This window comes from Candoia aspera, chromosome 8 (assembly GCF_035149785.1).
Source record: "Candoia aspera isolate rCanAsp1 chromosome 8, rCanAsp1.hap2, whole genome shotgun sequence".
NCBI lineage: Eukaryota > Metazoa > Chordata > Lepidosauria > Squamata > Boidae > Candoia > Candoia aspera.
Window position 1 is genome coordinate 48,172,801 of NC_086160.1, and position 14,712 is coordinate 48,187,512.

At 40.2% G+C, this 14,712-nt stretch overlaps 1 protein-coding gene across 1 annotated transcript in view; it reads left to right on the plus strand.

Annotated features, from left to right (window-relative positions):
- Window positions 1-1,417: 1,417 nt before the first annotated feature.
- Window positions 1,418-14,712, plus strand: part of ANKRD50 (ankyrin repeat domain containing 50) — a 55,637-nt gene continuing 42,342 nt past the window's right edge. The window contains exons 1-2 of the mRNA XM_063309709.1: window positions 1,418-1,614; window positions 2,076-3,301. Coding sequence (XP_063165779.1) covers window positions 2,823-3,301 — 479 coding nt within the window. The 5' untranslated portion in view covers window positions 1,418-1,614; window positions 2,076-2,822. The remainder of the gene's footprint in view (window positions 1,615-2,075; window positions 3,302-14,712) is intronic.

Below are 14,712 nucleotides of genomic sequence, written 5' to 3' on the forward strand. Positions count from 1 at the left end.
CAGGACAAACACAAAACAGCTTCCACCCGGACCGAAAGAGGGGCGGCCAACAACGGCAGGCGTGGCTTGAGGGCCGAGGAGGAGGCGGGTTGATCAGGCAGGTTAAAAGAGGGACGGGACAGAAAAGGGGCGGAGGCTGGTCGGCGGCGTTGCAACCGTTGGGCGCTGGAGGGCCGGCGCTGCGGGGCATCGCTAGGCTTGCGGCGAGGGGAGAGCGGGGGACACGCCTGTCTAAGCCTTCGCCCGCCTTGGGGGAGCGGCTTGAGCGCGGGAGGGGAAGAGCCAGCAGCTGCTGCCAGTAGTGCCGCCTTGTCCAAAGAAGAGGAAGCGGGGGAGGTAATTGAACAGCGGGCGCCGCTGCCAGGAAGGAAGCTTCTTTGCCATCTCAGCTGGGCAGACTGGGTGGAGGAAGCGCCAGGGAAGGGGCCGCATTCAGCCGGGGAGCCAGCCCACCAGCCTGCTCCGCTCTTGCGGTCAGGATCTGGGATAGGGCTGAAGACCGCTGCGCTTTCGCTTCTGCAAAGACAGCGTCAGGAAGGGATGGGACTGAAGTGATGCTGGAGGTTTTACCTTGGGCTGTCTTGCCCCGGGTAGGGCTTTGCTACTTGCCATTTTCGGAAACTCTCTGGCCCTTCCAGTCGTTTCCCTGCCTGAGCGCCTCCCTTGTGCGAAGCGCCGAGGGTACCGTGTCTGCGTGTCCTCATCAGCGCGCGCCTTCTGCGTCCTGCACATTGGCTGTCTTCTGCGCGGAGACTGCGTGCGCCCGAGCTCTTCCGCGCTTTGTCTTGGTTCGTCCCTGCAACCTCTGTCCGCCGCTCGCTTCTTAACGCCTTCGGTGCGAGGCGCTGGTGCGGCGCGCGGTAATCTGAATGTGGGTGTGCTTCATCTCGGTTTAGCCCCAGAAGTAGCGGTGGCAAAGGGGAACAGCGTCGGGACTCGGAAGGGGGATCAAGCCAGTTTTGGGGCGTGTTTGAGTTCTGAATCGCGCGAACTGCGGGGCAGAGAAAGCGTCTGACTGGAGTTGGGGAGGGGGAGAGGAGGACAAGGAAGGAACAGGACTTTGGGCTTCCCCTCTCCCCCTTCTCCCCCGAAGATCGGGAATCAAGTGTATCTACCGATCAGGGTAAGGCGGAACGAGCGGTCGCTTCTGTTCGTCCGCCCGCCCGGCTTTCTCCGCTGTCGAGCACCGTATGCGTGTCCCCTCGGTACGGTCTCCGTTGTGCTGGCGCTGGGGGAGGAGGCAAGCTGGGGGGATGGGGACAGGGCGTGTGTCTGTGTCGAGTGGTGGATCTGAGAAGCAGACGGGCCGCGCTTTCGGTTGCTCGAGTGAGTCCACTTTTTCCTCTGCCTCCCCCCGCTTTTTCCCCTTATCCTTATCCTTATCCGTGAGCCAAAAAGCGTTTAAGGTCTAGAGCAGGAGAGCAGTCTAAAAGGGCTTGTTGCCTCCTGCCAGTTTTATCAGCTGAAACGCGAAGCCTAGTCGTGCGGGACTGGGAGACAAAGCCTGCGGACGAATGAAAGGAGACCGTTGCTGTAGGGAGCAGTCGAACAGATGACAGAAACGGCACGCTGCAGAGCTACAGTGCGAAGGGAGCGGGAGGGGGGACCCGGACGGTAAGTTCAAACGTGGCTTGGGAGGCTCCCGTCTTTCCTAATGCTTGCAGTCTTCGAACAAAGAGGGCGAAGCAAAACTGTAGGGGAAGTCCTGAGGTATAAAAGGGGAGGCAGGTACAAAGGGGGTTCAGATAGCAAAGTCTTAGGGGCAAGACAGAGACTTGAGGTCTGTTTCCAGAATGAGATGGGGCTCTTCTTGGTTTCAAGGTCACTTGCATGCTGGATAGAAGACAGGAATGTAATTCTAGGTTGTTTCAGCAAAGCTTTAATGTTTTTCATCTTAGTTGGGGGAAAGAGAGAGAGTGATAGATATATTCATTTAAGGGGGTAGTCCACATGCAGGGAATGGTGTTTGGGGCTCCTTGTGTGTACATTTTACAAATGGGTGGTTCTGTTTATTGTGCAAAATGAAGCTCACTGTTGTGTATAAGCTAACAAATGTTTGATACTTTCATTCTCAGGCCAGGACAGAAATCCTGTGGTTTGACAGTTGCAGCTGGAACACTAGCAGATGTGTACTAAAACACAGGATGACAAAAAAAAGCACTGGCTGGGAAGAAAAGTTCTACTGTTTCTACTTCACTGTGTTCATGAAGCATCATGATTTGAAGGACTGATCTGGATTACAGAGCTTGCATGAACTTTACATAAACTTTATTTAGCAAACTACTTACTAAATGAGGCAGACCCATATGTTTGCAATATATGCTGCATGTGCTGATGGAAAAACTTCATTGTTCTGTATTTTCAGGAGTCACTAATCTGGGGAATCTAAAAACCACATATATTTGGGAATGACTGGAATCTAGCAAACAAACTTGTGGGAATTCTCCATGCATGTTATCTCCACTTTAGATGTATTAATCTCATAGAATAACATGCAGTACTGCAAGGTGCAGCTATAGTCATGGCATCATGCAGCCTTTTAAACTATGTATTACTGAGCTTTGGTACAAACTTAGCTTTATCTCTAAAGTGGATGCACACAGCAAAACAAGATCAGAATATTTGGATAGAAAGATGCTTCTTGCCCAGTGATGCCACTGACTGTTATGTGAAGGCATGAACAGATTTGTGGATTGCAGTCTGTCCTGTGGCACAGTTCCATGCAATGGGCACTTTGGCTTGGATTTAAGAATCTATCATTTTCACTGAAACCTAAGATGTGCCCCTGATTTGGACCTGTCTCAGAAGATAAAGTCTGTAAAATGGCTCAGACCAGCTTGCTACAGGGGAAACAGTTTTATTGCAGAGAGTGGGTTTTTCACAAGCTTCAGCACTGCCTCCAGGAAAAGACAAGCTTCAGCAACAGCTCTGCCAACAAACCATCCGTTGTGCTGAATTCTGGGACCAATGCTTGTGTCATTCCTGGCAAGGGAGCGTCCTGGGGTGTATTGTTAGTAGGAGGTCCTGGCAGTGGCAAGACAGCCGTTTGTACTGAGTTATTGTGGCCAAGCTCACCTGCAAACTTACAAAGAGGTTTACATCACCAAGCTCTGGCCTTCCATTTCTGCAGGGCCCAGGACTCTGATACTCTCTGCGTAGGGGGGTTTATTAGAGGCTTAGTTGCCCAGATCTGTCAGAGTGGACTGATTCAGGATTACGAGGACAAAGTGAGAGATCCTGCTGTTCAAAGTCTCCTGCAGCCTGGGGAATGTGAGAGAAATCCTGCTGAAGCATTTAAAAGGTAATAAATAACATTTAAGTATGCTTCTTTCATACTGCTTGATCAAATGAGGTGTCTTTACAAAAAGAGAAAAGTTGCTTTTTATGTGGGTGGTATTTTCTGCTTGCAGGAATTGCTCAAATAGGGCATGTGGAAAAAAGTCCATATGGAAAGATAAATACTGGGCATGGTATCCTGAGAAACTGGTGTGAATCACATGCTAGATTGACATCTGATAATTCTCTCTTGTTTGGGACTGGGAGTTGGGAGAGGAAGAAGAAACATGAAAGGTAGTTAAAGATTAGAATGTCTCCATGGTTATATTGATAGAAGTCCTTGTTTTTAAAGATAAATATCTGTTCAAAGTTTTCTCAGAAGCTTTCTGGGAACTCTGCAAAAGTACTGAAAACCCAAACAAAAATCTGGCTGAGGTCATGTTGATCAAAGCATGCGCTCTAGTGTTACCTTGTTGATAGTTCATTTTCCATTATAGTTTATTTTCAAGTATAATTTGAAGTTTATTCAAGATGGGTAAGCCTGCATAAGATACAAAGTGTTCACATTGCTGCCAAAAAATCTGAAATACCTTTCTTCAGCTACAGTGTTGAAGGATGAAAAGCTGATGGGAATGTTTTATTCCTGAGTAAAGGTGCTTCTAAAAATCTGAAATTCTGCTTTCAGATAATAGAAATGGAAAAAGTAGCAAAGGGTGTGGGGAAAACAGTAAAGCAATATTTTGAGCATCTGTCATTCAATAAATACTGGTCTAAAACTTTACAAGCTTTGAAGATTTGCTTATTTTACAGACAATATACCAGACTAATTGATCAAATAGATTTTAGGAGCTATTTCATTGGAGTTGGATTTGTTCAACCCTGGACAATGCTATACCTGTGAAGACCTTGCATTAAAACAAAGTGCATCATTAACAACCGTTTTTAATACATTGGGTTGTATAAATATAGAAGTAACTGTTCAGTGACATGCATTCTTGATTTGAAGCCCTGCACTAATACTTTCTTTATGACAACAGTGAATTAATGCAGATCATTGTCAACAAAGATGCATAGTGAACCTCTTGATAGTCTGACTATGTAAAGTCTTACTGTTAAACTTTATCTTGATATGCACCAGATTTAAAATCCATGTGAGTTAAAAATATAACATTTGCAGTGTTACTACTGATTTTATAAGGAGCAACAATGGGTGATACAAGCTTACTATAATTTGCCAAGTCAGAGGGGGGCTGTAAAGAATACAAGCCATGATGGCATTTTATCTTTTGTGAAATGTAAGATGTAAGCAAGAGAAGAAATTCTTCATTGATAGCTATGTTTATAATTCTTTAATGTTCTGCATCAGAGTTAGATTACCTGGGTCCCTCCAGATGATGAATGCTACAGGGGTCTATAGCATAAATCTGTATATTCGCTTGTGGGGAATTGGGAAAGTGTAATCCAAAGCATTTAGAAGGGATCATGGACCTTATTTTCTGTTGTACTGGAAAGTATTAGTGATGGAGGCCTTTATCCTTATATGGGGTTTTCAGGGTATCTGGTGAAATAAATCATATGAGAATTTTTTTCCTCCAAATAGGAACATAAAAAAATAAATGAAAGAACCCTAATACTTTCATTGTTGGTGAGTACTAAATAGTGTTTTTTTCTGCCTTTAGTTAATTTCATCCATGCAGAAATTGATGGGAGTTATCCCTCCCCCTGCCTACTTGTTCCCTTGCAATTGATTTCAGTGGACATTTGCAAGTCTTTCCTAGTTTGGGCTGCCAAAATTTCCCACATGTAGCCATTTATCTATATGGAATGCTTGTTCAGCAGTCTTCTAGACATGTATACACAGTACTGGGGAAGTGCTAGGTGAAAGAGCTACCCCAAATGGTGATGGATATCATAGGGATGTTTGTAAACTACTTTATGAAATTCCTGTTTGATTGCTTGCCTTAACAGTTGTACTTTTGCATTTGCATTTGTTACTCCTGGCACCTTCTGTGCGTAGAAGCAAGTAATATTTTATTACTTATAGACTAAATTATTTCCTGTTATCTGCCACTTCTTTTTGGAACCACTGTGACTTGAATTTGCTAACTCCTCTTGGAATGGGCTGTGCTACTTTTATGATTCTGTAGCACCTAGCACAATAATGCTAAGGAAGTACTGAATGATAAATAGCTATTGGTGTCTCTGGTCTAATCCTGTTTAGGTGATGCTATGGATTAAGAAAGTATAAGGAGTTATGGTTTGCCAGCTGAAGTCCTAGTATAAGTATGGGGATACTGGAAGTTGCTGGTTAAGCCATACAGTAGGTTCTTCATCCCTGGATTGAGTAGTAAGTAGACCATGTTAACATTGGGAAAGAAATTGCAAAGTTTTTTTTTTTAATATGTGTGTGTTTGTTTTTGCTTATTCTTCTGGTTTTGATTCCCCAAGTATAATACCATTTTTCTGGGTTTTTTTATCAGTATTTTTAGAAGCAGGTTCTCATCTCTTTGACAGAGGTACAGGATACTTATAAACCTCAAAAGCAACAACAGTTATCATGGCTAGCAACATTGATAAATGATGGGCAAGCTCAGCTGAGAATATCTGTGTTGGTTTCACCCAGTATTTCAGAAACTGCTGGTCTCTCCAGAATTTAAGAACTAATTTATGTATGCTTCATACTAAAGTCTTGGTTGCAGTTTTAAATACCCGTAAACAAAGCTGCAGCTTGAAGTTCTGTTTTTGGAATGCCTATAAAGTAAGTCAGTCACTCTTCTCTTTAATAAAATCACAAACTAGAAATGAAGGTTTGGATCTTCAGTTGTGGCACAACAAAAATGAGAGTACTTTCTGTTCTGCACAGACATGTTAAAAATGTGAAGTTTGTGTGCTTTAACATGTAAATATGAATAATGTTTCCTAAAGATATACCTTAAGTTCTTAAGGCAATGTGTAACTTTATAAAGGTTGGGGGGGGGGTAACAAAGGCTTGTGCCTTAATGGGGGTTGAGAAGGTAATATTCATAATTGCTAATTTTGGTAGTCCTTTATGGAGCATGTTAATTTGAAAGTCACATTGATTTCATTTAATGCTTTAAACCACTTATGTATAATAGTATCTTATAGGGTGTGCTGGTATTCTGTAACTAGGCAAAAATATGGGCTGGTATCATTCTCCAATTTAGGGCCTTTCACATACATTTGGTATATAATTCTCAGAATTCTCAACCAGCCTCTGATGCTGGCTGGGAATTCTGGGAGTTGGGTCCCAGATCATATGGAGAGCATAAGGTTGGTGAAGACTACTTGATGTCTTTGTTTGCTCACATGGAAATTTCCAAGTGTGTGGTATTGGTGCAGTGTTCAGTTTGTTTGGGCTAGTCCAAACATAGCAAGACTTGCAACTGTGTGGTGGGGATCTTCACACAGTGTTTGTATTTTGAGAGCAAGTGTTAATAATGTTTCTAACAAGGATAATAAAATGTGTTTGCATGCGTTAAATGTCTTGATGACATTTATGAAAGGGTGTAAGACCTTGAAAGCCCTTCAACCTGCTGAGAAAATTTTGCTGGCCAACTCCAATTTACAGCTCTCTTTACAGCTGCTAGCAGTGGATGTTTCTTTGAAGTGGACAACCATACTAGAATCACAGGCAGCATTCCTAAGCACATTCAAAATGTAGGATTATGCCTGTATAGAGCTAATTGAAGATTGTGGGATTCAGCATAATAAGCTTGCCTAGAAAGAGAATATATGGATGTGCTATGTATAACTTTTATAATATGTCAGGTTCTGATTGCTGTCAGATGAAAAGGTTGTATAAAATACTTCATTACTATAGAACAACTGAGACCCACTCTCCTAAGATGATTCAGTCTAGTTTTTTTGCACTACAAGATTCATTGGTATGATTTAGATTGTAGCTTGAAAAGGCATTCTGGAAATAACAAGTAATGCATTTTAAAGACATGTTTGTACCAAACCAGCTCACATATTATGTGGTTTGCTGAACAGTAGTTTCTTGAATAAACTACAATTTGCTGGGTTTGCACAATATGCTGCTATCAAACAAATCACATTATAGAGGGGTGTGATATTGTGGTGGTAATTTCTTAAGGCTCTGAAAATATCAAACTGGAAATGGCTTAGGTACCTCATGTCTCACTCCTAGTCTGGAGTAGACAGCCCATGACCTGTTGGATCATCCTTCTTTCCACATATAATATACTGTGTGCTGGTATGATTTCCCTTCCCCTCATGACCTTCAGCAGAGCTTTGGTGAAGCTGCCGCCTCCTTGGCTGACCACTGCCTGCCATTTTGCTGGGAAGAAGGGGAACAAAGGGAGCCATGGACCACAAGGAAAATTACATCCCCACTCTCCATCCTGGCACGTCCCCAAGGGCCTCCTCCTCCAGGGAGGAAGAGGGTCACCTGTTGACTGCTGGCAACACCCAGGCAGCCCTACCTTGCCAGTAGACATCTGAGTCACTCCCTTGTCCTTCCCTCACTGCCTAACACTGTTAAGAGATTTCATTTTTTGGCCTTGGTTCCAAAACAGCCAATTACTGCTTATCTGTTGGAACTTGCCACTAGCTGATTGGGTGCAGAGGCCAGAGGGAGGCAGGAAAGAGGGCGGGGCCGTGCCACTCCCATCTTCCCCTGTGCCATGCAACCTACAGCTTTCTGGGAAGTGTCGCTAGAAATCATGATCACATGACCATGGCTAACAGCAGCAACACTGCAGCGGCCACAACTTTGTGAATAGAACTGGTGTGAAGATCCTTGAAATTTCAGTTCCATGGAAATCATGGGTCCCGGATTTTGAATGCATTCTTTAAGTTAGCTCATTTGAGGTATTTTGCTTCAAAAAATGTTGCCCTGTGATGTATCATTTGGGCCAGTTGAAGGTTACAAACAGACAGGAGAGTTTTAGTAGTATACAGATAGGAGCTGCATATGCTGAAAGTGTATTACAGTCTTTAAAAGTGAGCTCTTGAGTCATTCTAGCATCTATCTGTGGTGCTGAAGTGCCTGTGTATCTACTGTATTTTAATTAGTAGACCTGAACAACAGCCCCTCACTTCTTTGTGAATGCAAATAAAGAAAAACACTTCCAGCTGAAGCCTTTGTGGCCTCCAAAGATTTGCTTTGTATTGATGTTGGTTATAGCATAACAAAATCTTAGGAAAAATGTATGAAGACTGTCAAGTTACTTCATACTGTCAGGTATGAAGACTGAAGTTTGCAATCTAGACTTCCACAATCCAGGAAGAAGAATGGAGTATGTTGAAGAAAACTATTTTCAGGGCATTTATGCAGCAAGATTTGGGTGGGAAGTCAAGCTTTATATTACATATGAAAGAGAAGACCTTTGGCTCTTTCACAGTCTGTTCTTCAAAAGAAATCTCAAGCCCCAAGCAGGGGTAATGATTTCTTCCTGAATGCAAATAAAACACATACAAAGAGTCATTACAAGAAAATCCATTCATTGGTCCTCAGTAATTGGTTTGGGCAGCAGAGATATAATCAGTCTCATAACCAATGGCCCAGCTCTTCTCATTTTCAGTCATAAGTTTCCTCACTTTTGTGTGTTGGAAGTATGTAACATGGATTGGCTTGATCTTTCATGCCCTGACCATTTTTCCATTCCTACCAGACAGTGCATTGTGGTTGATGCTTCCTGCTCACTTTTTGTTTTCAACAGAGCAAAAAAATTAAAATTTAAAACCCACAGAATGACCCCCAGTCATTCCTGCCTATCTTCCATCCCTATGAAAGTTATGGTTAGTTACTAAATAATTTCCTCTTTCTGTCTCATTAAAAATTATTAAGTAGATGACTGATGACTAGCATTAACTGATGACTAATATTTAATGTTATGCATAGTGTAAATGAAATAAAAGTTTAACTTTTGTTCTATCTATCACTTTTTGGAGTACAGCTTATTCTACATACAGTATCTAGGAAAATACTGTATGTAGAATAACTCAAACCCTGCATGATAGCAATATAAGCAATAACACTACCTTCTCTTATTTTTTCATTTTATTACATTTCCATGATCATTTTTGTCAACAGGTTTGTTTTTCATGCTTTTCTGATCAGTGATGTGACATTAATTCTTAAAGGAGCTTCTAAATGTCACCCATAGGGGTTAAGTAAATAAAACACATAGTTGTATCTGTGGTTGTGCAAAACATTCAATACACAAACTTTCATTTTTGGGTGCTAAGGCACAGATCCAAAACCTTCTGTGTACACACATGAAGGGCAGTGGTAATGTAAGCAATGTATACAAAATACGTGGCTGCATTTTTTCATTTCATTTTTCAGTGATCAAGCGGAAATCTTTAAATGGGTTCTGAAACCTTGTGGTGCTTTTGACCTCTTAAATAATTAATGAATTTGTGTGAGATTAATGAATTTGTGTGGGAGGGGTGTCTTGTTGGGTCCTGAACCTGTGTGTTTGGTCCTGCCAGTCTGAGGCTGGCCTTCCCAACACGAGGTAGCTTTTTTCTGCAAAAGTAGAAGCAGCATACCGCTCAAGCTGTCTGGAGCAGACATTCGGAGCCTTGGAAGAAGAGAGATACAAGACTTCACAAAACATCTTCAGTTCTAACTGGGTTGCCTTGGGTGGTGCTGTGGAGCAGATTAGGGCTGTTGCAGAAAATATTGGTGCGAGCACTGCAGCCATCAAACAGAAGCCTACCATATGGATCTTGTGCAGCCCCAGAAAAGGCCATCCTTTTCCAGGTATTTCCTTGTGATGCACATTTTGAGAACCCCTACCTAAAATGTCCTTAATTGCAGACTGAAGTAAAGATGTGGAGGGGGCACATTCTAATTATTCCAGAATAAGGTTCAATTCATCTATAAATCACCTAAAACTCTGATCATTGGAAGAGTCACTTTTTAACTAGGGGGCTCAGAATGAAGTGTACATTTGTGGTACTAGTTTGATGATGGAGTATATTACATGAAAGACAAAAAGGTAGTATACCTTTGGCAAAGACTAGTATGTTTTGGCTGCAATCCTATATATGCACCTGGAAGCAAGTTTAAATATACAGAAACTATTGGCAAGTAAATATACATAGAATTATTTTGTAAAATTATAATTATCCAAGACTTCTTTAATTTTAAAGTAAACATGCATTAAAATATTGTTAATATAGAAAGGTAATCAATGTTTATTGATGAATAAGTTGTACTAAGTGCTGTTTTTTGTTTTTGTTTGTTACTGTATTTATTCCTAATCTACATTGCAGATCTATATGAATTCAGCTGAGATTTCAATTTGGTGTACGATGATGGTGGTGTGAAAAACATTGTTTCATCCGAATCAAGTTCCTTCAGATGTGCGTAGACACTTCTCTGCATTACTTGCTCTTCCTAGCATTTTTTAATCTCTTCTAGTATTTTAGGTTGGTTTCTGCAACTCCCTGTTATTTCAGGAGGGACTTCTTGGGTAATATATCTCTTGGGTCAGAGCTTGCTATAAAAGACAGATTTGAACCAGTGCCATATTAGCTGGAAACAGATAAAAAACATAGTTCGCTTCTCATATAGCACTCTCTATAAAAACTATTGCAGAATGGCATTTGACATATGTAAAATTATTGGAGAAGTGGTATGCCTAGAGTTGATCAGATACGTCCATGCACATTTTGCTTCAGATTTTTTTTTAAGGCAGGGGCGTTTTGTTGTTTTTGCTGTTTCACATAGCTTTGCGTGCACACACACAAATGCATACATACATACTATGTTATTGTTATTTAAGCTTGTAACCTCAGTGTGGCTAGGTTACCTTCTGGCCTCAGGGTTGGGGACAAAGGTCTAGAGAAAATCTCGATGCAGAAGTGTGCTTTTTGAAGATAATAGCAAGACTGATGAATAACTTCCATAGCTTTACTTCTAATTCCTCACAAGCCACTCACTTTATTGTCTACATTAGTAGTAATTAACTAACTGGTTCAGCATAATTCCCTCTATTTACACCAAATAGATAAGGTAAGAATTGCAATAAAATACCTTATACAAGCATAACTTAGGTTCTGATAGCCTGAAGTTGCAATGTCCTTCTAAGGTTATTGCTCCATTGCAGCTGTAAATCAGTGTAACTATGACAGCGAATGGACTTCAGGGTGTGCTGGGGAAGATTCTGAAAGGCTTGATTCTAGCTGCCACTTCGCAAATTCCCTCTTTCCCTATGAAACATACATTTAGTAGTGGTAATGAGCAGAAATCCATACAAAGTAAAGTTCTTTGCCGCCTTGTCTTTTTTGTTTGTCTTTGCAAATGCAGAACAGGATAACTGTAAACCAAGTAACATAAGCTCCTCTAGGATTAAAGTACTCCTGAAAGTTCAGCCTTATATAATCACTGGCCAGTAAATGAACAGCTGTAAACTCCTGGCCCAGAAAGATTCTGTGAGTTGGCCTGGCACTGAAAAAGTGAAGGAAGAAAGTTTTGTATTAAAAGAGTCAGACAAATGTGGATTTCTGGGATAAAAATCTCTTGAATAATTGTAAGCAAAATGCTTCAAGCAAAAAAACAGCTATTTCTTTTCCATTGGATTTCATGTGTTTTGACATCCTGGGATTGGCTTATTTTTAATTCCTCCAATTTGTGGAGATACACCAGCAAATAAAATAGCACATCCTTTTTCCCTCTGGCTATTACCTGGAGATGGTTGAGGGAATAAAGAGAAAGTTATTTAAATTCGTGATCCCTGCCTATTACATAAGTGATTTCTTTTTCAGGTGGGTTCCAAATGTGAAAGTATGGAATGCAGGTGCATTAAAGAAACTTTATGATGGACTTTCAAGTTGCAACTGCAAACAAACCCCCCCCCCCCAACCTCCCCCCCCCCCCCCTTGGCTTGAGCTTTGCAGGAAAAGAGGTATATTCTCATCTTAGCTTCTTGCACGTTTTGGTTTTCAGTTCATCCATTTGTTTTGGCTCTTGAAAAAAATGCATAAGCATCTCTCTCTTTCTTCTTCATCATCTTGAAGGGTATCGCATGGCAGTCTTTCATCTTTTTAGCCGTCTTACTTTGGGTTCCCTACTTTTAATTTATGCAAGTGTGAAACAGAGTTTGACAAAACTAAATAAGAATTGCCTAAATTAGTCCCTTCCAATGTATGGGACTCTAATCCCTATAATTTCAAAGTAACTTTGTTACCATTTACACTGTGTAGACATTTTGAGGCCTATTCTAACATATCTGAAGAAATAACATGCAGTAGATTAATTTGTAATCTAAAACTTTAAAATATAATCCTGTACCAGTTACCTTGGAATAAGCCAGACTGACCCATGTGTATAACTGCAGTGTTGGATTTTCATCTACAGTTTTCTCTATGAGGAACATGTTGCTTGTTTGCTGAATTAAGACCTTAAACAGTTTTATCAACAGCATTGCATTGTATACCATTAGTGATTTAAGCCAAAGATTCTGACTGATGGCTGCTAGTTCAGAATGGATTCTGACCATCAATATCCAACAATATATCCAGATATAAACATGTGGTTTATAGCAGCCCTATATCACTCATCAGGTATAATTGTGGAACTGCAGTCACTATTTCACTGTGGGTCCTTCTGCTGCAATTATGTAGGCTCCTTATGCTAATTAGAAAATTAATAGCATGGTGGCCTTGGTTTTAACATCATGCTGGATTTTTTTTAATGGTAACCAATGTTTTTATTGATATAAACAACTTAAAATATAATGCAATGAAGATTAAGCATGCTTAATTTACACAGATTTTGGTAATTGATCAGTGTAGTTAATTTTTTTCTACATGTTGCCAACCATAAGAATTTAGAGTTTTGTGTTGCATTAATTATTTGACCTCTGGGAAAAATCACCCCATAGAAATGTACTGTTGGTAGCACAAATGGAACAATATTATTTTAGTCATTTTTCTCCTGTAAACTTGTTTTATCTAATAGGCTGAAATCATATACTGTGAAGCGGAATTTAATAATTATTGTTGGTATGATTTATGCTACTTTTGATCCTCTGCAGTCATTTTTTTTTAAATTATCCCCTTATGAATTGTAGGCGAGAAGAAGGATAAATAGCAGAAGTAGTAACTTGTTTGTGGGCAAAAGTGAAAAGCTGAATTGTACCTATATATAATTTGAATAATCTATAGAAAGTCAAAAATTTTAAAGTTTAGAATTAGAAGCTATTGTAAACAATAGTAAATAAACTATCTGTAAACATTTAGATTATGTTCACATACAACATTAAATTATAAGTTGGTCCTAGCAAACCAGTTTAGTGCCTAGAGTTTGTTTACTCCTTCATATGAACAAGTAAACAAACCAAGAAGAGGTTAACCTTGCATTGTGTTCACATCAGAGGTAATGGACTGTTGTATCCAAATAAGTCATAACTCAGGTTTATAGAAGTCTAGATTGTTTGGGTATATGTAATATAAGGCTCAGTTTTCTCATATTTTGCAAATGGATAAGCAAAGGAGAATAAATGGAGTACATGACTCATTCACAATGCAATTTAGGAAACCAGGAATTCTCATTTAACATTATGTGCAAATTTGACCATAGCATATATTTTTTCTATGATCCACATGTATGTGGACATAAACAATGCACAATGTTAAAACTACAGTTAAGGAGATAAAATAGATGTATGTCTTAGAAAGGGGTAAAAACATTTCATTTTCTATTTCTGCACCATCAAGTACCCTTGGAACCTAAATATTCAGTTAGGTGTCATAGAAGGAGGAACAATATAATTATCCTTTTCTCTTCACCACATTAATGTAATTTAAAAGACAAGACAAAGTATGATTTATGTGTTAATTTAAAGAATGCCCATAGATACAATTATAGCCATAGTAGAAATGGGCCATTTTACAGCATTGACAAAATAGATTATTCTTGTTAATTGCTATGATGAGAGCAGTATTACACTACAGAATTTGGACAAAGGGTAGCAATGTAAAAGAAATGGCTGATTGACATAGTGTGAGAGAATGATATAGCTAAGGTACAAATAGTAACTGATAACATTATATGGGAAAGAGCCAGCAGCCTTTAGCTCTGGGATACCATCAACTGAACTAGCATCTTCTGCATGCAAATAATCTGTTTTAGTATGGAGCCAACACCCTTCTCTGAATTAATGCATGAAGACATGGTGTCTCCCACGGATTTACTAAATGAAACCTTGGGCTGGTCAGAATCTTTTCATCTAATGCATTTTTAGATAAGTTGAAAGAATAGAAATGATGCAATCACAATGTTATGTGAGATGGTGTTGGGGGTGTGCACGTAGAAATCCTGTAGTTACAAATATTTCACCTGTGCAAAAACATTTACCTCAATATAGTTACTGTATTTCATTTCAAGTTTTTCTTTCAGACCCTGATGTGCATGAGTACATTTGACTAATGGATTTC